Below are 23,325 nucleotides of genomic sequence, written 5' to 3' on the forward strand. Positions count from 1 at the left end.
TATTCATCATATTAAGGAAATCATCTGTATTTTTATAGCACTACTTTTAAACAAACAATAGGAACAGTTTTTAGTGTGTGTACAGAGTGTCTGGAGCTTGTTGTAAACAAACAGAGATCGCTAAGTGAACACCTCCTGCAGCAGCAGCACATACACACTGTACTGCTACAGAGCTAACTGTTAGCCTGTTAGCAATTTGCAGACTGGATGCTAAGGGGTTAACATCCCCTCCGGCTCTGCAGCTGGGAGAGACTGCTGCAGGAGGACTGTGCCGCTTCGACTCGTTCTTACTCTTCTTAACGAGCCTCCGTCCCCCGTTAAGAGTAAGAACGAGTCTCCAAAAGTCTCCAATAACAGCAGAAAAAGTCGCTGGATTGGTCGCCAGTCGCTTTTTAAAAAAAATTGTTGCTAAGGGCGTCTGAAAAGTTGCTAAATATAGCAACAAACTTGCTAAATTGTCAACACTGCTTCGCCAGCTTTTACAAATGTCGCGTGTTGTTGTGGCGTTGAGTACTACATCACATCCTGCTTATCGCTTGCTCGTTATTTATTTAGGCAGCTACATGAAACCTTACCTATGCGTTCGCCCCCTGGTGGTTGGTGGACTACTGGTGTAGAAAGTGCTTGATTAGATATGCAGGAGAGCCGTATTTTAAAATGGAAATACCACCGAGGATAATTTAATCTTGGCAGCCAAAATCGTGATCACGATTAAAATTAGATTTATTGTGCAGCCCTACTGGCCATCACTCAGCAGTGTGTTGCAGGCCCTTAATCTGAGTTTTTTTTGTTTCTCTCTTTTGCCCTGTCTTCATTCATAGAGGAAACAGCTGTATTCTTGCTGATGAAATGGGTTTAGGGAAGACCATCCAGACAATCGGCTTCCTGAACTACATGTTTAACGAGCACCAGTTGTATGGACCCTTTTTGCTGGTTGTGCCCCTCTCTACACTAACCTCTTGGCAGAGAGAAATCCACCTCTGGACACCTCAGATGAATGTTGTGGTCTACCTGGGAGACATCAGCAGCAGGAACATGGTATGATGGTTCAGACACCTGTAGGGGGACAATCACTTTCTACCATGATATTTTTTACAATTTCCTAAGATTAAGATGTATGAATACAAGCAGAAAAGGCATCAGTTTACTAAGGACTGTCTTCACAGTTTTCATGTTTCCTTTTCCCCTGTCTTCTTATTTAATAGATCAGGACACATGAGTGGATGCATGTCCATAACAAGAGACTGAAATTTAACATCCTTCTCACAACATATGAGATTCTTCTCAAAGACAAGGTAAGCAGCTACTGCCCTTAATCTGCTGTTGCTGTTATTTATCACTTGACTGAACAATGTATTTAACGCACATTTCAAAGGTTAGGAAACCCTGTTGGTTCTAAATCTGTGCAGTATAACATTGCACATGTAAAACTAATAACATGTATGTGTCTCCAGTCATTTTTGGGCAGTGTTAACTGGGCCTTCATCGGTGTGGATGAGGCACACAGACTGAAAAACGATGACTCCCTCCTCTACAAGACCATGATTGACTTCAAGTCCAATCACAGGCTTCTGATTACAGGAACGCCGCTGCAGAACTCTCTGAAAGAGCTTTGGTCCCTGCTGCACTTCATTATGCCAGAGAAGTAGGTCATATCAACTATTATGCTTAAATACTAACTTGTCCTGAATTTCTAATGCTTTGTACAGCTTGGGTCAACTTGTGGTACCAGGTATTTTTCGAAATTTTGTTTTCAGCTGCAGATAGTCCCCCCTCAGTGTAGGTAGGATTCTTACGCGATTGTCATAGTAACACTGCGTAAAACTGCTGTGCATCAAGTTCAGTGTAACACAAACACAGGTTGTTGTCTTGCTGGATCCTTTTTTCTGCAACCAAAAAGGGAAACATCTTTACTTTAATTATATTCATCACAGCGCCTTGTTATTGGCTGCCATTTTTGAAAACCTTGATGGAATGAATAAAGAGGGAGACAGGGATCATATGAGTATGGATTTAAGATTATGAGTATGGATTTTTATTTTTTGAAAGTGACAGCTGACTCATAAATGTATCTAACGGTATTAAGTCTCTTTATAAACCACAATAAACTGCCATCTCACTCCCTCTTCCTCTTCTTGCACAGGGTAGCCACTGGGGTTTAAAAGGTATTAAAAGGTATTAAAAGGTAGAAAGTTAAATTAGCCAAACATAAGGCCATTAAAAAGTAATAAACGTCATTTGAGGAGGTATTACATTTTCGAACCATCCGCCGCAAAGTGCCAGCAGCAGCACCGTCCTAAACACCGCAAAGGGAGCCACACACAGCAAACTCTGTGCGCATCAACATTGGGAGCTGAGGTTCTGGAGTTTCCACTATACTCATTTGGTAGCAGTGACCCGCCACTGCTATATTATACCCTCTGCTACTTCAGAATAGGGGATTCTTTTATTTTTTTAGGTGCCCCTCATAAATTCTAATGTCTCTATTCCATCTTAATCATTGCATAGTTTAATGAATTATTGTAAAAGAGAATAAGGGTTCTGTTTTATTTAAGGCAACATATTTTGACAGTCTCATATCCATGTGCTCTTATTTTCAAAGCTACATGTGTTTGCTTTTATTTTGAGGCAAAAAGTGGAAAACAAGTGGAGAAAGAAACTAGAGTAATACTAACGGAGTGCTCGCACTGTAGCAGTTGTCACGACATATCTAGTGTTTGACGGCAGTGTTTCATCTACTCTTCCCCGCTGTGGGCTGCCACTACTAAATGAATATATCGGAAAGTGCATTAAATGGGTAAACATTAGATTTCTCATATGGTACGTGTCTGCTGAATGACTCAGGGAGGGTTTGCTGAGTGTGTTGTGCAGATTTACTCAACTTTTCTTTAACTGTAGTTGTGCTTGTGGATGTGGAGTCCCAATGTTTCACACATTCATACTCTTTCGTGTGGTTCGTTCCCAAGTGGTGGAACAGATTGTCGTTGAGCTGCTCTTTACAGCCGCAGTTTTTCAGCATATCTTGCAAATAATGTTATTTTGACGGATGTCATTTCTAGGCTAGTGAGGCAGACACGTCTCGCCACTAAATCATCTGGTGAAGTCATTTCTGAGACGTGAGATTCCTATTTCCTCCATGTGAGACTATCCATCATGGTGTTTTCTCTCACACACTGCGTGTGGGAGATCATGTGATCATCACATGACTGAATCCTGCCCACTGATTGGCTTCTGAGGCTCAGATTCAGCAAATGAAGACTTTCATTTCATTTGTTTTCTTTTTGAGATATTATAAATACTTGTCAAATCCCTGCAGAATACCACATTAAGACACCAAGACTTTTAGGACCACTGTAGAAAAATCCATGCTGATTTGAAAATGTACCATGTATGTAAAGAGGATACACATGGGTACCCACAGAACACATTTTTCCTTAGGTCTTTCATCTGTTCCAGTTTAATCAGATATCAATTCCTTCACTGTGATATTAAAACTGAGCCTGCTACATCGCCTGAAAGCCATAAAGTCAGCCGAGGACACAAGCGTCCTCAAGGAGTTGAAGAGGTTAACCCTTTAGTGCTTGCGGAACATTGGAACTTTTTTGCTGACTTTCTTCTTTCAGAGAATTTATATATAATGGCATTTAATTAAATTAGAGGCCAAGTAATCCATTGTTACCAACCATGTCATGATATCTTTTTGGGAAGGGGGTGAATTGTTCCTAAATTTTTATTTTATTTTTGTTTGTTGCTGCTGGAACTCTGGAAATTTTCCTGTTGGGACTAATAAAGAAAATCTTAATCTTAAATGGCAGTCCTAAGTTCGTAACTGCCAGGGACATTTTCGGGGGGGGGGGGGGGGACATGGACCTAGAGTTTTCTCTGAATGAAAATGGGTTCTTTTGGTACAGACGAGTCACCCCTTTACATTACAAGTCCTTTAATGTTAATCCCATTTTGAGGCAAAATCCATTTTGAATGTAGTTTTTCTCATGCAGTACAACTGTGTTTCCCTTGTTTATTGCATTTGATTATTAATTTTTTCTACTCAAGAAATGCCCAGTTTGTTTTCCTTACTGAACTGATTTTTATACAATAAAACGGCATATTAAAAGTCTATACAAAGTGGTTTTCCAATATATGAATATCAATTGCCTTATGATTGGAAAAACACTTTGTACAAAGTAAGAATAATGAAACGTGTAATGCTCCACCAAAACTGATGTGTGCTGTATGTCTCATTTCTCTAGGTTCCACTCTTGGGAGCAGTTTGAGGAGGCGCATGGTAAGGGCAGAGACTCGGGCTACGCCAGTCTGCACAAAGAGCTGGAACCTTTTTTACTACGCCGAGTCAAGAAGGATGTTGAGAAATCTCTTCCTGCTAAAGTGGAGCAGATCCTCAGAGTGGAGATGAGTGCTATCCAAAAACAGTATTACAAGTAAGAGCACTACCTTTTAAAATCAATCATTATTATAATAACACATTTTATTTTTAAATTGCATTTCATAGTACTCAAATACAATTTACAACATCTGAAATTATCAATTAGTTAAAACTAAAAATATATAGTAAAAAGAAAACATTGATCACGCATTAAAGCAATTCTGAAGAGATGAGTTTTGATTGATCACTAATATCTGATGCTGCTTTCTTTTACAACAACAACAAGAGCACAGACGGTTCATCTCAGGTCATTTAGTGAGTAACATGATAGTTAATGAATGATAAAAAAATATGTTGATATATGATGTATTTTCTACATCAGTTTACCTTGTGCCTTATTAAAATGTAGGGGGATCAGGGATATTGTACATCTGAAGAAATTGTTAATCTAATTTTGCTGCTAGAAAGTTTAGGAAGTGAGTTTGCTAGTTTAAATTAGTTTTTATTTTTTGAAAATGCTTAGTTTTAGTTTAGTTTTTATCAGTTTTAGTTTTTTTGTAATGGGGTATTTGTTGGGTGCCAGATTTTTTTTAAAAGTCACAAATGTTTCCTTAATTTCCTTTGTCTGATCCACCTCAGCCCCAATAAGTTTATTAAGTCATAAAACCAGATCGATGAAATAGATTTCATATCAACCAAAAAGGTGTATGTATGAAAAAAGTTGACAAAGATGAAAACGAAGGACATTTTCACTGTAATTTTAGTTAGTTTTAGTTAGTTTTGTAACCACAAAATACAGTTCCAATTAGTTATTTTTTTTATAAAAACTCTCGTTCTTATTTTTATTTCAAACTAAAATGTTTTTTTCAATTCTAGTTTTCGTTATTTCGTTAATTTTCATTTACTATAATAACCTTGGTGTGTGTCTGTGTGTGTCTGTGTGATCGATCAGATGGATCCTGACCAGGAACTACAAGGCTCTGAGTAAAGGTACCAAAGGCAGCACGTCAGGCTTCCTGAACATCATGATGGAGCTCAAAAAATGTTGTAACCACTGTTACCTTATCAAGCCCCCGGAGGACAACGAGTTCCTCAACAGAGCTGAAGCCTTACAGGTCTGTTAAAAGCACAGATTTTTTTGGAGTTGGAGATTTTCCAAATCTGTTTGTGGTGTTGTGAGAAAGGGGAAAACAATTTTTTTTGTCTTGCCTGCCATTATGTCCTTTATGATCCTTCAGAAATAAAGTAATGTTTTGGTCGGACGTGGCCAAAACTTTGCTGGTTCTCACCTTGCTAATGGAACTTTTTACATGTTTAAACATGAATGTACAGTTATCTTCTGCTATTTTGACGAACAGATTGATGCTGTGCTGTTGTTACATTTGTATCAAATCTGCACTAACTGAATCTTTTTATCTTGGCCATTCCGGGATGAGATAAACAAATTGTGAACACATTGAGATATATATATATATAACTTTCATGAAGCTGCTTTAATTTCAGACAATACTATTATTGAATTCTGTGCATGAGGTCACAGAAAAGTGTCTGTCTGTGTTATGCGGTTGTATGTTTGGATGATGGAGAAGGCTTGAATATATTTGTATCTGCAGAAGAAGAGCCTGATTGGTTCCTATTCTTGGAACAAATCACTCGATGTGTGTAGTTAACACCAGCAGTATACAATTTTTTATTGATCCATAATATTTCTTTTAGAGGATAGATCAGTGACCTTCTTTTTCTCCAACAGCATCTAATCCGCAGCAGTGGGAAATTGGTTCTGTTGGACAAGCTGTTGGTGCGTTTGAAGGAGCGAGGCCACAGAGTTCTCATCTTCTCCCAGATGGTACGGATGCTCGATATCCTGGCTGATTACCTGAGGAGCCGACAGTTCCTCTTTCAGGTATGTTCATGCTGTTCTTACAGAACAATTGGAAATACTGAGTTTACATTCAGTTTACATATGCTCCACAAAAGCGAACTATGTTTCTGCTCTAAATTTCTGAATTTGAAATGTTGTATCTTTGTGTAGAGACTAGATGGCTCCATCAAAGGGGAGATGAGGAAGCAGGCACTGGATCATTTTAATGCTGAGGGCTCAGAGGTACGTTTTCTGTTGTGTGTACAGTAAATGACATTGGACGGTATTTGAATATACTAGGACTTTAACATGAAGTTCTCCTTCATTTGTGCGCCCAGGATTTCTGCTTCTTGCTATCAACACGTGCAGGTGGTCTGGGTATCAATCTGGCCTCAGCTGACACCGTGGTCATCTTTGACTCAGACTGGAACCCCCAGAATGATCTCCAGGCCCAGGCAAGAGCCCACAGGATCGGACAGAAAAGACAGGTAAGCCACAACTGTCATGAGCCTCGACCCATTTTTACTTTGTTTGTTGTAATGTATTTTGTGGCAGTATGACAGCTGTTGCCTACAGAAGGCAACATGGAGTAGACAGTAGATATACTAAGCTCTCGTGCTTCGCAATAAATGCCTGACATTAGTTGGCCATTGAACACTGAAATTATGAAACAGTGACTAGAATTTTTTTTTCAGTATTTACGATAACTGCTTTACTCGAGTTAGAAAATGACGATCGAGAACTCATGTTCCACAATACGAACGTAAACCTCAGCACGTAGCATTAGACAGTTTTTTCAAATCAAACCATATACGAGAGGGGCAATATCTAAACTCTATGGAATCATACAGAATGTGAAAAACACATTGTCGGACACATTTAAAGAGGCTTGGGGGAGAGAATTGGATAGGGAAATTTCAGTTGAGATATGGGAGAATTGTATCAAGAATATTAATTCCATGGTAGCTCAATCAATGCAAGACATAATTTGATACAATTCCAGGTAGTACATAGACTACACTATTCTCCCTCCAGATTGCAGAAAATATTTCCGGGTGTCTCACCCCAATGTATTAGGTGTCGAGTGAAGAGGGAACACTGTCCTACTTATTCCTGTCATGTCATAAACTACAACCATTCTGGGGCTCATTGTTTGAGTTCTTCACTAAGGCCCTTAATCATCCATGTAACCAAGACCCATTCACCGTGTTGTTCAGGGTGGCCAATCCAGATGGTGTCAAAAGTAGTTGTGAAGCTATGGCTATCTCCCTTTCAACATTTCTATCCAGAAAGTTAATTTTACAGTCTTGGAAATCTGAAAGGGCTCCTACATTTGAAATGTGGTTGAGAGAGCTGGGAAATGTATTACACTTGGAGAAAATCAGGTACATTATATATGCTAAAGAGGATATCTTTTTAAAAATCTGGCAACCTTTTCTCGATTACATGTCTAAAAACTGAATTAGAGCTATTCTGTTGCTGTGCCATTTATTTTATACCCTTGTTTTGTTTCTCATGTCAAAAACTCTGCACGGTTCTGTGTAGCTCCACCAACTATTTCTAATTTGTATATATTTTTCTGTTATGAAAACAATAAAAATAAATACCCCAAAAAAGAAAATGACGAATGTTATCAGCAATGTCAGCTTATTACAGATGGAAATAATTGTTTGGTTAACATTGCAAGAAGAAGCGCTGTTGACTCTATGACGATATTCATGCAACAAGTAGCTGATGCAAGGCTGATGATAAGCCAGGCCTATAACTGGTTGATCCCGAACAAGCTCATCAACTTTGTAACCCTAGTTGATATAAATGATCTACTTTATCCAAAAGCACTGCCAGAACATGTTTACTATTCCATTGTTACACAAAGTAAACTGTATCTCACACTGTTTGCAGGTGAACATCTACCGTCTGGTCACAAAGAGCTCAGTGGAGGAGGAAATCATTGAGAGGGCAAAAAAGAAAATGGTGCTGGACCACCTTGTCATCCAGAGAATGGACACTACAGGGAAAACTGTCCTCCATACCGGTGCTGCTCCCTCCAGGCAAGCAACACCTACCCTTTCTCCTTTTAACTTTGTCCCTCTTGAACTAAAATTGACTTGAACTTTAATTAAATCCACCTTGTTATTGACAGATGAGTGCAGTTTTTTTTTTAAATCCCTAAAAATAAAATCGAGAGATATCTTTTAAAGCATACCGCGACACTTTTCTGTTATCTCACTTTAGTGTGTTTTATTACATACAGTTCAGCACCATTCAATAAGGAGGAGCTGTCTTCCATCCTGAAGTTCGGTGCTGAGGAGCTTTTCAAAGAGCCAGAGGGTGAGGAGCAGGAGCCTATGGTATGTACTTATGTTTTGTATAACGCACAGACAAATCAAATTTTTTGTTTGAAATACATTGGAGTAGCATGTCATTGCTTTTCTGCTTTGTAGGAAATGGACATTGATGAGATCCTCAAAAGAGCTGAGACCAGAGATAATGACCCCGGGCCCTCCACAGTGGGAGAAGAACTGCTCTCTCAGTTCAAGGTATAGAGTTTAACTTTAATTGAAATCACCTTGGGCCACCAGCCCTAAAAGGGTCTATATACACCACATTTAGAATTACTGCATGTCACACAAGAGCACCAGATTACAAGAAATCTCTGAGCTGAACCAGTGGCGTGGTGGGATGTGGCTCATCAACGAGGTTGTGGTGTCTCTTGCTGCCTTCAAATTAATTCATGAATCTTGGTTGAGATATGGGAAGGCATGTACACACAAGTATTTCAAGTGTGAAAACTCAGTTGCTAGGCCACAGCAAACATTTTCCTCATACATACTGTTAAATTAGGAAACTATGACTAAAATTACAATATTTTTAACTAGGGCCGGGACTTTAACACGTTAATTAAGATGAATTAATTACACAACAATGAACGCATTAAAAAAATTGACGCATTAAATCGCACTTATTTTTGCACCGCGGAACGGTTCTCACTGGATGAGTTTCAGGCGGACCGATTATACTGGAGCACCAACTAGCGTTCATGAGTTCAGACAACAACAAACCACACAGTGAACATGAAGGAAGAAGCTGATGAGAGCGCTTTGGTTGGCCCTGTGGATGATGGGACATTTTGTTACAAAAAACCAACGGATGGAAGCGTCGATAAGAGCATGGTTGTGTTGCTATGCAACAAGGAATTCACATATCACCACAGCACATCCAGCCTCAAGTATCACCTCAATTCAAAACATATAGCAGCTAGCGGCTAGTGTGGTAGCTAGCGTGGATTGTGTTTTACTTTTAAAAAAAAAAGTATTATAGTTTACAGAAGGTCTACCTACCTATAGGCTACCTGAATTTCTGAAATGTACTATATTTCTAAATATGCTATTGCTACACTTAATGGCAAAAATTGCACTGGTCTGTTGGACTTGAACAAAAATAAACAATATTTTTGTTGTTTAAGCTTATGTATTCAGTCATTATTCAATGGTATACTAAAAATCCATGTGAAAAAAATTACTTCTCACTGTTCTCAGGTCAAATATGCGATTAAAATGCGATTTAATTAATTACAAAGCCTCTAATTAATTAGATTAATTTTTTTAATCGAGTCCCGGCCCTATTTTTAACTTATCATACACCAAAAAATCAACATCTTTGCCCTTTGCCATTTCTAAAAACTTGAGCAAACATGTCTCAACTCATGAGTTTTTAATGTCCACTTGTGATGTTGTGAATACCAAAGGGAGGCTTTTGCTCTCTTCTGAACATGACCCGATTTGAAGGCACCATTTGTCCCAGTCCAGTGTGTGTGCAGTGATGGAGACCGTCCAGAGAATCTCGATATTTGGAGTTAAAGGAATCGAACACCTACTATTTTTTGTAATGCTGATGGAGAGCAAGAACATGAGATGGGTCACCTATGTTTACAGTAAAATAGTTCAGATAAGTGTGATAAATGGAGAAATGTGGAATCAAGAGGCTCTTCACAGTTGTTTCTGACCTGTGCAGGTGGCCAACTTCTCCATGATGGACGATGAGGATTTAGACATCGACTCTGAGCGTAGCCAGCGGAGTTGGGACGACATCATTCCTGAGGAGCAGAGGAGGAGGATGGAGGAGGAGGAGAGACAGAAGGAGCTGGAGGAAATCTACTTGCTGCCACGCATGAGGAATTGTGCCAAACAGGTACACAAGCAGTCATGCCAAATATAAGGACTTTAGATTTAATTTTTCTTTCTGGAAAAAATAGTCTCTAGGATCCGTGTGCTATTCAGTGCTACTACGTGTTTTGGGTTGTTAATGAACTTTCAGGCAACTTTCTGTGTTTGTGATAACAGATCAGCTTTAACTCCAGCGAGGGCCGGCAGAGCAGAAACAGGAGGTACTCTGGGTCTGACAGCGACTCGCCCTCAGATCGAAAAAGGCCAAAGAAACGAGGACGGCCTCGTACCATTCCACGAGAAAATATCAAGGGCTTCAGCGATGCTGAGATCCGGAGGTGACTAGTATAAATATTTTTGGGGGTTACTTGAAAAGTGCAATATAAATTGAAGTCATAATTTATACATATGATTTCCTATTGTCACTATCTCCTCCTCCTCACATTTTCCTGTTTCCATCTCCATGAACTACTTATAGGTTTGTCAAGAGTTACAAAAAGTTTGGAGGACCACTGGAAAGGTAAGCTGCATCAAATTTTAATGTTTTAACGATTAAGACTACAACATGGCACATAGTATGCTCAACATACCTTCATCTCTCAGATTGGATGCTATTGCTCGTGATGCTGAACTTGTGGATAAATCTGAACATGACCTGAAGCGACTGGCAGAGACGGTTCACAATGGCTGTGTTAGAACACTGCGAGAAAACCCCTGCGGACCAGAGAAGACTTCAGGTAATTAAACTTTATACTCATTAAAGATTCCATTTACGCATGATGGGAATGTTTTCTTTGTATATGTTCATTTGCTTTTACTAGAGCTGCAACAGTTAGTCAATCATCAGTTGTTGCTCGCATTGCATCACAGGATATTGCTGCATGCTGTAGTGCCACAGCCTAACAGGGAATATGTGAGAGTGGCCTGTAGCCTACATTCAGGCTAGATTACATGCAAAAAAGTGTTTTGCAAGTTTTAAATTAAACTGTACACTCTCTTTTTAAATGACCAATGTTGTGGAAGAATTGTCTAGTGAGTTGTGAGGTTCAAGATGAGTTAATCATTAGAGATTTAGAGTATAACATTTTATATGCAAGAATTTCTGCAACATAAAAGAATACATTAGTCGCACTGAAGCATACGATTATTTTATCAAATGTTTTTCATACATTTATAATTAATCAATTTAGTCAATCAGATAATTGTCAAATTCATAAGTTATCATTTCTCCTAGCCCAAAGGGATGTCTTCAAATTTATTCAATATATAATGATTTCTAACAGAAAAGGTGCGAGTGTCACTTTGAAGGGGGAAAAAAGCCCTTTTTTTTTTTAAATAAATGACTTGAAGAGTGCGGCACTTTACATATAAACACTACATTCAAGCCCTTGCCAAATAAGTTCACACACCGATGATCATCGCCAGGGAAAGCTCTGTATTTCACTGTATACCATGCTGTCTGTGGCGAGTTAATTGTGCTTGCACACCGTAACTTTGTTACTGCTCTTGAACAGGTTGGTATATCTAAAAAAAAAAGTAGGACACAAAACAGGCCGGTTAAAGAAGTATTTGCACAGGAACACCAGAAGAGAGCGCTCTTGGGGCACGGGAGATGCCCTCAAGATGGAAAGTCATGTTCAACACCCTAATATAGGGTTGGAAATTGGCACCTGCCACATGGTTAATGAAAGTAGTGCATTGTGATCTAATCCACAATGCAGACTGAATCGGGGGGGGTGCTTTGGTAGCCAAGCAACCAGGGCCAGGTGGCATCCACCAATCAGAGCAGAGCAATCAACTGCTGCTATGAAGCCAGTGGAAAAGAACGGAAAACAGGTGTAGAGAGTACCCCTCGAACAGAAAGCATTTTCTTTGGCCAAACTTTGGCTTTTATGATTGATCCGACTTCGCTTTGAGCATCCTGAGTTCTTCCTGAACGTTAACATATGTGTTTTGTGAAGAAAAATGAAGAAATGTTTTTTTAGAGCGATCAGAAGAAACTGGTACCTCTGCTTTCCTCCAGAAATTTTCCCTTCTTTTTGCGGCCTTTGACAAATTTTTCTCTCCCTCTGCATCCTAGCGATGATGTCATCACTCTAGCCTCTCCATAGAGTAACATTGGGGGGATTTCTTGGCGTGTTTTTGCCAAATAATTTGAAATCCGTTTGCCGAAACCCTTAGAACAGTCATAGCACACTTGTCATGGCCGAGCCGGTCAATTGATTGATACCTTTTTAGTGAATGGTATATGGTGCGCTTTTTCAAGCATACTCAATAATATTAAAACTGCATTTAAACAAATTAAAAAACAACCTTAAAAGGAGATGGTAGTAAAAGTAGTGACATTAAAACATCTAAATGTTATTCCTGGTTATGTCTCTAACAATTGCTAGAAAATGTAAATGATCCCTGGAAAAGAGTGGGAACCCTGGCAGTGTTGCTGTTTCCCAGACAGCAAATAAACTGGTTGGTACTCATAGCAGTAGGCCTATAATCCGTAGTGAAGTGAAAGATTTCTCAAGTGCTGTGTTTGGCAGCTTTTCTGGCTCAAAGTATGAAACATGGAAGTTCTTTATTGTTGATCTTCAGGGGGCAGAAGAGGAAAGGTGAAGGGCCCAACGTTTAGGATCTCTGGGGTCCAGGTGAATGCCAAGCTCGTTATCTCCCATGAGGAAGAACTGGCTCCACTTCACAAGGCCATTCCTGCTGATCCTGAGGAGAGAAAGAAGTAAGGTTCCCCATACACTCCATACTTTTTTTCTTATCAAGCAACCTTTACTAAGTTTGTCATGAATAAATATATTTAAATGTCTTTCTTATTTAAAGGTATATGATTCCATGCCACTCGAAGGCAGCACACTTTGACATTGAGTGGGGGAAGGAGGACGACTCAAGCCTCCTCATAGGAATCTATGAGTACGGTTATGGCAGCTGGGAGATGATCAAGATGGATCCAGACCTCAATCTCACACATAAGGTGAGTTCAGGCTCACCATATAGGGCTGTTTCCACTACCAGACGATGCCCAAACAATACCTGGAACGAGGCAGGTCTCACTTGCCGAAATGCCCCTAATTTGAATACAAGCAGTCCAGAGCCGGCTTTTGTCGGGACTCTTTTAGTCCCTGTTGAAGAGCAGGGTCTCCCCTGAAAACAGCCTGGTTACTGATTGGATAGATCGCTAAGCGGGATGTGACGTAGTACTCTACAGGGCAACAACACACGCCATTTGTAAAAGCAGACAAAAAATTTAGCAACTTTTCAGACCCCCTTAGGACTATTTTTCAAGAGGCTCGTTAGCGGCTCCTTAAGAAGAGTAAGAAGGAGTCGGCTTGTTAAGAAGAGCCACCGTTGGCGGCAGTTGGCTACAGTTAGCTCTGTAGCAGTACAGTGTGTATGTGCTGCTGCTGCAGGAGGTGTTCACTTAGCGATCTCTGTTTGTTTACAACAAGCACCAGATACTCTGTGCACAGTTAGTGATGTCGTTAACTCACAATCACTATGTTTATGATCAGCGGAGACTCTGTGCATAATTAGCCATGCTGCTTTCAGGTGCTGATGTTGTGCACAGTTAGGGATGGCGAAAACCATACGTCACCTCCAGAGTCTCTAAATCCCTCTGGGGGCTAACTTGTAGTGGAGACACGCAGAGTGAGTGGACTTTTGAGAGGGTGTGGCCTGAGACTTTCCCAGTGGCCACTTTCCCCCCCTAGTCGAAACACGGCTAATGTGTGAGATAAATTTCTCATCTCTGTGTGTATATTGTCCTACAGCCTTGTTCCTAATATGACACGTATGATGAAGTGTTTCCTTTATTCACCTGTATATTTGTGCAGGCCAGCCAGATAGATTTGCCTAAAAATATTTGTGTGATATTTTGTGCATATTTATTCCTTCCAAATATCAATAGAGAAGCAAAGGCAAGCATATGTAAGTGTGTGATGTCATTGTGTGCAGTTATTTATGAAGGTGTTTACCGTGTCCATTGTTGATAGCTCCTTCCAGACGACCCTGACAAGAAGCCACAGGCCAAACAGCTCCAGACCAGAGCAGACTACCTCATCAAGTTGCTAAGCAAGGACCTGGCCAAAAAAGAAGCCCAGAAACAAGCAGGGACAGTAAGTCTCACAGTAGCTCTACACATCAAGCTTCTTCTGCATCACCAACCAGAACGCTTGTGTGTTGTAAATGCTTTCATTTGATATGTGTGTATGTACATATCGGAATCTACCATGTCTCTTTGTATGCTTGCAGGCCAATTCACGGAAGAGGAAGCCAAGAAGTAAAAAGAGCAAAACTCTGAAGCCAGCTAAGACCGAAGAGGTGCTGAAGAGCGCCTCCTCAGATCCCCCTTCGGACAAGAGATCAGATGATGAGGATGACATTGAGGAGGAAAAGGTACCACTTGCACTTCTTTGCTTCAGCATGAAATATATGTTTACTGTTTTCAGTTTGGAGCTGATGCGTCAAGTATTTTGACCTTTTTCAGGAGGTCCCATCAGTGAAGGCAGCGAGCAGACGGGGCCGAGCAGACAGGGTGGTGGTGGTGAAGGAGGAGGAGGAGGAGGAGGAGGAGGACGACGACGACGACCCTGAGCAGGAGGAAGTTTCTTCATCAGGGGAGAGGGAGGTCAAAGAAAAGGAGATAAAAAAAGAAGTCAAAAAGGAGAAGGAAGAAAGTTCGGACACTAAAGAGACAAAGGAGCCAAAAGAGAAAAAAGAAACAAAGCTTCTGGAGGCAGTACATAAACAAGAGGAGTGTAATGAAAAGGTGAAATAATAATTCTTTGTGTGAAATATTCATGTACCTTGATTCACTAAATGATTGGACAATTATGTTTAATGTTGTCAGCATAAATTAGATTAGGAAAAAAAGATGAGTCTTTTGTCAGGAATTAATTTTGAAATTGCTTTCATCAGAATGAAGTAAAGTCTGAGGTACGAGAGCGAACAAAGAAAGCCTCTGATATGCCGGTTCATATAACAGCAAGTGGAGACAATGTGCCAGTGTCTGAGGAGTCTGAAGAACTGGACCAGAGGACCTTCAGTGTGGTATGTTTCACTGATTACTAAATATTCACAAAGAAACCTTAGTTAGTTTACATGTGTATTATATGGTGTACAGTGACTAAAGGAGTAGCCGGGTGATTCTCATGAAGCCAGTCTAAGTTATGTCTGTGAATATTATAAGGACATACTTCCATCCATCCATGCCCTGCTTAACCTGCTGTCCCCGCGACCCGGCCCCGGATAAGGACATACTTCATCAGACTAAATATATTTCACTTTTATATGAATGAACAATATAGCCATGATGAGGCACAATTCATTGTTTTGTGTTAAAAAAATGTTTTCTATATTTTTAAACATGTTTTTGTTTCACAAATTCATTACTGTAATGCATCAAGATAAAAATGTCACGGTTTCCCCACACTTGTATACAATAAATATTTGATAAATTTTATAAAAATATACATTTGTTTAAAAATGTATAATTTAACAGAATATAATCAAACATAATGGTTTTTAACAATGTATAAAGAACAAAATCGTAATAAAAATTGATGAGAAAAAAATGGTTAAATGTTACGTTAATGATAGTTGTTTGCATTAAAATATGTGTATATTTGAAATGAAATGAAATACCTTTTGGTGATACCCGCTACCCTTGAGCATATTTAAGTGCTTGCCAAGGAAAAAAAAGAGAGAAGAAAAAAACCTCCTTTTTATTTTATTTTAAATGTGGTACGGTAATGAATTTTGCTCAGTGTCTCTAAAAATGTCTGAAAATACCTTAACTTTTAAAATAGATTATAAATTCATATTAAACAGTGACTTCAGATTTTATGTTATAAAGGGTCAAAGAAAATATGTATTCAATGCTCTTGGATTTTTGCTATGAGCTGTAGCATGTTCATGAGAATCACCCAGCCGCATCATTTAAACAGACAAAGATGAGGTGAGAACATGTTGTGTCTGAATGATTGAATGAAGTTGTGGATTGGAGTTGACTTTAGTTTGAATGTTGCAGTGTAAGGAGAGGATGCGGCCGGTGAAAGCAGCGCTGAAGCAGCTGGACAGACCAGAGAAAGGGCTGTCGGAGCGGGAGCAGCTCGAACATACAAGACAGTGTCTCATAAAGATCGGGGATCACATCACTGAGTGTCTGAAGGAGTATTCAAATCCTGACCAGATCAAACAGTGGAGAAAGTAAGTACACACATACACACAAAGCCAAGCAGAGCATCAATGCAGATTGAACCCGGTTAACTGTCAGATTGTTTGAGTTATTGCTCAGATATTAAGCTGCTGGTGTTTGTCTTTACAGAAACCTGTGGATATTTGTTTCCAAATTCACTGAGTTTGATGCCAGAAAACTACATAAACTATATAAGCATGCAATCAAGAAAAGACAAGAGAACGCCCAGGTATGTGAAGTGCCTCTAGCAATTCTTGATTTGGATTACAGCATGACATCCTTCACTGACACTGATTCTTTCTTTTAGGCAATGGAGCAGAACACTAGAAGTATGAACACCCACGGCTACAAGCATGCAGGTACATTCAGTTTTCTTCTGTTGTATTTCGAGAATAAGATGAGCAAGTTGTTACTAGGGTTGTCAAAAGTATCGATACTCAAAAAAGTATCAATATTAAAACATTGTATCCGGATAGGATACTCATTTTCAAAAATATCGATCCAACAACTTATTAAACAGCTAAACCATACAACCTCAAAATATTGTTCTAATTAGGGCCACGGGGCAATCCACGGGGTCTTCCTCTTCCGGACGCAATTTCGTCCGGCTACTAGTCCTATAACTTGAAGAGTTGCAGGACATATTACATATCAAAACGTGTTGTTTGATCGGGATCGATGTGCTATTACTTTTCTCTACATAATACGAATTTTTCGCGACGTAAGTTGCGAAAAACTGCCCAAAATTTTGCATTGAAATGAATGGGACGGCTGAAAAAAATGAGCGAAAAAGAACAATAATTGGAGATTTTTAAACGTCTACTTCTCCGGCATAATTTCACCTAGAGACTTCATTTAAACTTTAAACAGTAGACACAAGTCTTGTGTATTGGTGTATTAATCCACATTTCGATAGGTTATATAGTTTTTTATCAATCAAAAATGACCATGATCATTTTTGGAGAAATTCTAAGATTATAATGGGTGTGTATTGCACGGAATGTTCGTGTCACAGTGTGTGACATCATCGCCAGAGTGTAGAGGGAGAGAAAAAATTGTCAAAAATAAATTTGAAGACTGCGCTCCAGGCCGCAAATTCCACTCTACAGAAATAATTTATACATAGAAACGTAGGAAAATTTGTCTTCTCACTCACAATCCTCTGGTAAAGCTGTCAGAGTTATAGTTTGGGTGTAGGACGCACAGATGCGCCACCAACACGCACCAACATCCTCATTGGCTCCCATATTAAAAACGCAGGGGGAGATTTAACAGTTTTTGTAGATCGCTCTAACAAAGCTATTTTTTCATTTTTCTTAAAAAAAAAACATATGTAGACGTTCAGGAAGAACTCAGGACGCTCAAAGTGAAGTCAGATCAATGATTGGTATTATGGTTTTGCCAAAAATGCTTTCCGTTCGAGGCCAGAGATGTCAGTCTGTCCAACTCCGCTGTCACTATGCCGGAACAGGTGTCAGTTAATTCTGTTGATTGCTTTGATCTGATTGCCTTTATGCGATTTCCGCTACACACACACACACACACACACACACACACACACACACACACATTTTGAGGTTAAAGGGCATAGTTTGAAATCTCTGAAGAACCTCATCATAGTGTACAGACACCGGCAGTAGCCCCCGTGGCCCTTTCAAAATTTCCCCAGAGGAAATTTTCTAGTTATTATTGTTTATTGTCTTTATTTATTTTTTGCACTACCTCAGACCTGAAGCTTGTTATCATAGTTGCAGTTCCTTTTTGCAGAACTGTTTTTATTTTAAATATTTAACCTGTGGTTCTGTTAATTTTTGCATGTTGCATTTTTCTTGTTAATTAAAACATTTCTGTTAAATTTTGGGGTCTTTGTTTTTATCCTTGTGGTATCGAAATTGGTATCGAGTATTGAATATTTTCCTGAGTATCGGTATTGAGTTGAAAATTGTAGTATCGTGACAACCCTACTGTGTACTGATGAATTTCTGGTCTTGGTCCTCAGATATCGAAAGGCTGAAGGACAACTCTCACCAGGATGATAGCAGCAGGGACAGCTACAGCTCAGACAGGCACCAGCCTTCAGCCCGACACCAAGAGAGCAGCAGCAGTAAGGAAAGACACAGCTCAGAGTCCCACAGGAAGACAACAGGAGAGTCCAGGAAAAGACCGTACTCCTCTTTCAGCAATGGCAAAGACCACAGAGACCACTACAGACCAGACAGCAGGGACAGGGAACGGGACAGAGACCGGGATCGGGACAGAGACAGAGACCGAGACAGAGACAGACAGGACAGGTAAGTGATGGGTGCCCTGTCCAAGAACTAAATAGACTGTTATAGTCACATTATCTATCCTCTGATATCAGCGGGGATTAAAATGCTCTGTTGCTATGGCAGATGTCCATCAGTGAGATTCCAGATAGGGTACAGGTGCCATCTTGGCTCAAAAGCAAATTAGTGCTGAAAAGTACTGATGGACTGTGTTCACCTACTGCACTTTAAAAACCTTTTCCAGGTTAGCCAGAATATAAAACCTTTCTAAAACAAAAATATGAACAGAAACATTACACTGTACAATTTTGTAATTGTCTTCATGGTTGCAGCTTGTTTAATGACGTTAAAAGAACAGTAAGTTTGGATAAACTGGCTTGTGTTCAGCGGCACTGGTAAATGTTTTTCTGTAAATCTAGAAATGTAATAAGTCTCGTTCTGTTCAAAGTGCTTAAGTTGAAGCTATTTGGTTTAGTTGAAGTGATTTAGCTTCATTCAGCCAGTTAACAGGTTGCAAGATCACGCCTGGTCTAAAGACCACTTTTTCAGAGGTTATTTTTTAAATCCCAGATTGCAGAGATTTCAATAAATAACCTGAGCTCTGAATCTTGTGATTATTTCCATGGTTCTATCAAATGAAATGCTGCACACTGCTGTACTATGTGACACTGGGCAGAAAGTTCAAGAAAGCAAAACCGAATGCTGGTTTGTTTTTAGCTCCTCTGTCCCTGGCTCACTCAATCTTTGAACTTCCACAGAAGTATCTAACAACCAATCACATTCAATATGAATATTTAAGTGTGAACAAAAGAAATGTACTATATTGTATGTTGTACTATATAATTGTGCAGAATATCTGCAAACACTTAGTATAGAACTGAAGAATGACCTGAAAGGCCAGATCATTGGTCACAGTTGTAAAGATGAACAATGCAATATATGTTTATAGTATGCATATGCACAATAGTATGATAGGTATGCAGACTATGTTTCAGAGTATAAAATGAATAATTTCTGCTCTAAAAATAGCTTTAATCCCCATCTCCCTGTGTTTGGTCCCTTAACCAAAGTCATGCCTTTTAGGGTATTAAATACCCAAAGAATGTGTCAGTCTGTCTCTTAATACTTTGGCTTGACTCTAACTAGGGTTGGGTACCAAACTTGGTACCCTTTTTTAAAGCTCCACACTGACAACGCTTGCTGCAATATACTGTAATAAAATGGGTGAGGGGCGAGCTGAAAGCACTTGCATGTACCTTTTAGTAGCCTTCTGGTGCAGCACAATATGCCCTGGTGACAGACTGACGGGCAGGTTAAATGACAGGGGGAGGGGTTTTATTTTGTGTGGTGTGTAGAATGTTTATAAATAATAATGTTGTAAATAACAATATTTTAAACATAACAATGTTGAAATTGTGAATTATCGGCTTAATTTTACAACTGAAATAACATTTTTATTATTACTGAGAGAGTAAAGTACTGAAAAAAAGTACTATCGGGTACCGGTATCAATAGGGCTGTTTCCACTACCGGGTAATAGCCGGAAAATACCTGGAATGAGGAGAGTCTCACCGCCGAAACGCCCCTAATTTGAATATGAGCAATCTGGAGCCGGCTTTTGTCGGGACTTTTTTAGTCCCTGTAGAAGAGCAGGGTCTTTTTTTCTCCCCTGAAAACAGCCTGGTTACTGATTGGATAGATCGCTAAGCAGGATGTGACGTAGTACTCTACACGACAACAACACACGCCATTTGTAAAAGCTGGCGAAGCAGTGTTCCCAACTTAGCGACTTTGTTGCTGAATTTAGCAACTTTTTAGACCCCCTTAGCGACTATTTTCAAGAAAGCGGCTGGAGACAAATCCAGCGACTCCTTACTCTTCTTAACGAGTTAGCCGTACAATACAGTGTGTATGTGCTGCTGCTACAGGAGGTGTTCACTTTGCGATCTCTGTTTGTTTACAACAAGCACCAGACACTCTGTGCACAGTTAGCAATGCCGGTTAATTCACAATCACTATGTTTATGACCAGTGAGACTCTCTGCATAATTAGCCATGCTGCTTTCAGCTGCTGATGTTTTGCACAGTTAGCGAAGGGGGAAACCATGCGTCACCTCCAGAGTCTCTAAATCCCTCTGGGGGCTAACTTGTAGTGGAGTCATGCAGAGTGAGTGGACTTTTGAGAGGGTGTGGCCTGAGACTCTCCTGGTGGACACTCCCTAACCCTAACCCTTTTTATGTGGAATTATGTCAAAATAAAAGATGTCTAGTTTCCATGTACAGATGTGGGGTGGATATTTGTTGATATTTATTAATGTCAGTAATGTTCATCATTGATGTTTCAGACTCAATTTATAAAAAGAGAAGAACCATGCAAATGAACCGAGAACATGTTAGCTACAAGCTTATAATTGTTTTGGATTTTTCATCAGTTTTAGTTTTAATTTCATTGTCAATTTTTGTTTTCAAATTCATTTTTATTTTTATTTTAGTTAACGAAAAATGTTTTTTCAATTCAAGTTTTCGTTAACTATAATAACCTTGCTGTCCACTCCCATTGAAAGTGCTCATTAGTTGTTGTGTGCTCTGTGGCTCTGTGTTTGTGCAGATACTACAATGACGGTAAGCACAGGAAGCTGGAAGAGTTCCGGCCCAGCAGAGACCACCGGTTGGATGTGAAGGATCATTCCCATTCAGACCACCGCTCCTCCTACCGCTACCACTCAGACTGGCAGACAGAACAGCGAGCCTCAGCCAGCGGGCCCCGCTCTCCCCGAGACCAACGATCACCCTACGACTCCCGCTCACCCATGGGACACCGCTCACCTTTTGACTACTCGTCAGACCACAAGAGCACACCAGAGCAGATCTGGAGCAGCCGCAAGACATAACAGGAGCTGCCTGGGTCTGCTAGTAGCAGCCATAGACTCAGCAACACAGCAGATGCCTTACAGGGACTGTGGACTCCAAGTGGAAGCTGTTTGAAGCACTGTGTATCAGTCAGTTCAGCATGGCTGTCATCTCCTCGCTTCAGCTGCAGCTCATCTCGGGAACCTGGGAGCTGAACGCCAGGGAGCGGCTCAAACTGGGCAGCAGATAAAAAGTCAAAGCATATTTTTGTATTAAAGAGTTTAAAGCTGCACCGTTGGGTTCAACAGCATGCGGCTACATTTTTGTTATTTTTATAAACTTTTTTTAACTCTGGAAACTGACACAATTGACCCTGAGTGCTGCCTCATATTCCCACCAACCAATGACACTGGATCCTGTTTATGACTGTTCTCTATGTTTGTCTGTCTGTCTCTGTCTCCCTATCATGCCTAATGTGATTACCTACCTTATTTAAGTGTTAACTCAGTCAGTTGTCACATGAATCGCATTACAAGTTGATGTAAAGGTGTCTGGTTGAATCCAGTCTGGGCTCAGGCTCACCACCTGAAGTACCTCATTTACAGCATTTCTCATTTCCTCAGCAGGTTTTCTTTTTTCCCCACCAGGCGTGAATTATTTAATAACATATCTTAGCTGTAAAAATAACCTGGATTGTTCTTCTGGAGAGCGAGGTGTATCATGTTTTTTCCTTCAGTAATACTGTTGTAAATTTTTGTAAAATAGTAAATCAGTGGTCTTTTTCCTCAGGCTTTTTGGATTTATTATGACTCTACTTTTCCCCATCAACTCAGGCTTTTTTGTTCTGTGAGTGAGTTTCTGTATAATAGTTCTTTCATGATAATGCTTCAGAATGTAACTTTTGGTAAAGGGAAAGTTGTTTAATGATAACCAGTTTTATTCACTAGAGCTTAGTTCTTTTGCTTCAGTGTGTCGAAATGGGTAAGTTGGAAGGAACTGACTTTTGAAATCAGTCTGAAAAAGACAGTTGTCTTTCAATAGAAGCACCTCTTAGATCTTAAAGAAATGACTTTTTACATATTTTTTTCTTTACCTTTCAGTTTTCTTTTCTATGTAGGCAATAATGTCAATGTTTCTATGCAGCCAAGTATATTTGTGGTGAACCACCCAACTGAATGAAGTCACTGTTACGGTTCGCACTGTACATAAATTTCCTCTATATTTCAAAATGAATTTACACTGAAAGTGCATGAATTTTTATGAACTGTTTTATATAGTTGTTTATGAAGCCATTAAAATCAATCACTGTACTCACTCGTACCAACTCTCTTCAACAAAGTGTCACATTTTTTTGATTTGCCCGAAGTCAGACATGTTTGGAGGACACCAGGTTGGTTGATGTCATCACACTATCAGAGGCCACTGGGCCTCATGCTGGAGGGGATTTACCAGCAAATGTCCTTTTATTTTTAAGTTTATTTTTCAAAATATTTTTGTCAATTTCCGGGCTGGACCCTAATCACGTGTGTGAAATTTGGGACAGATTGGAAAATGTGTGGTCATTTATATATAGTCTCGTGTTGTATGGCGAGGTGCCAT

The 23,325-nt window shown here is 39.7% G+C and overlaps 1 protein-coding gene across 2 annotated transcripts in view; it reads left to right on the forward strand.

The window, feature by feature from the left end:
* chd1 (chromodomain helicase DNA binding protein 1) overlaps window positions 1-23,064 on the forward strand; it is a 31,816-nt gene extending 8,752 nt beyond the window's left edge. For both annotated transcript variants that reach the window (XM_059357573.1, XM_059357574.1), the window contains exons 11-36: window positions 822-1,038; window positions 1,206-1,295; window positions 1,455-1,645; window positions 4,251-4,439; window positions 5,337-5,499; window positions 6,135-6,287; window positions 6,417-6,488; window positions 6,584-6,733; window positions 8,148-8,296; window positions 8,500-8,596; window positions 8,690-8,785; window positions 10,260-10,436; window positions 10,589-10,749; window positions 10,890-10,931; window positions 11,015-11,148; window positions 13,001-13,139; window positions 13,238-13,388; window positions 14,407-14,529; window positions 14,666-14,809; window positions 14,901-15,182; window positions 15,332-15,463; window positions 16,443-16,621; window positions 16,740-16,839; window positions 16,918-16,969; window positions 18,610-18,901; window positions 21,485-23,064. In XM_059357573.1, coding sequence (XP_059213556.1) covers window positions 822-1,038; window positions 1,206-1,295; window positions 1,455-1,645; window positions 4,251-4,439; window positions 5,337-5,499; window positions 6,135-6,287; window positions 6,417-6,488; window positions 6,584-6,733; window positions 8,148-8,296; window positions 8,500-8,596; window positions 8,690-8,785; window positions 10,260-10,436; window positions 10,589-10,749; window positions 10,890-10,931; window positions 11,015-11,148; window positions 13,001-13,139; window positions 13,238-13,388; window positions 14,407-14,529; window positions 14,666-14,809; window positions 14,901-15,182; window positions 15,332-15,463; window positions 16,443-16,621; window positions 16,740-16,839; window positions 16,918-16,969; window positions 18,610-18,901; window positions 21,485-21,767 — 3,958 coding nt within the window. In that variant the 3' untranslated portion in view covers window positions 21,768-23,064. The remainder of the gene's footprint in view (window positions 1-821; window positions 1,039-1,205; window positions 1,296-1,454; window positions 1,646-4,250; window positions 4,440-5,336; window positions 5,500-6,134; window positions 6,288-6,416; window positions 6,489-6,583; window positions 6,734-8,147; window positions 8,297-8,499; window positions 8,597-8,689; window positions 8,786-10,259; window positions 10,437-10,588; window positions 10,750-10,889; window positions 10,932-11,014; window positions 11,149-13,000; window positions 13,140-13,237; window positions 13,389-14,406; window positions 14,530-14,665; window positions 14,810-14,900; window positions 15,183-15,331; window positions 15,464-16,442; window positions 16,622-16,739; window positions 16,840-16,917; window positions 16,970-18,609; window positions 18,902-21,484) is intronic.
* Window positions 23,065-23,325: the final 261 nt, after the last annotated feature.

This window comes from Centropristis striata, chromosome 19, assembly GCF_030273125.1.
Source record: "Centropristis striata isolate RG_2023a ecotype Rhode Island chromosome 19, C.striata_1.0, whole genome shotgun sequence".
Lineage (NCBI taxonomy): Eukaryota > Metazoa > Chordata > Actinopteri > Perciformes > Serranidae > Centropristis > Centropristis striata.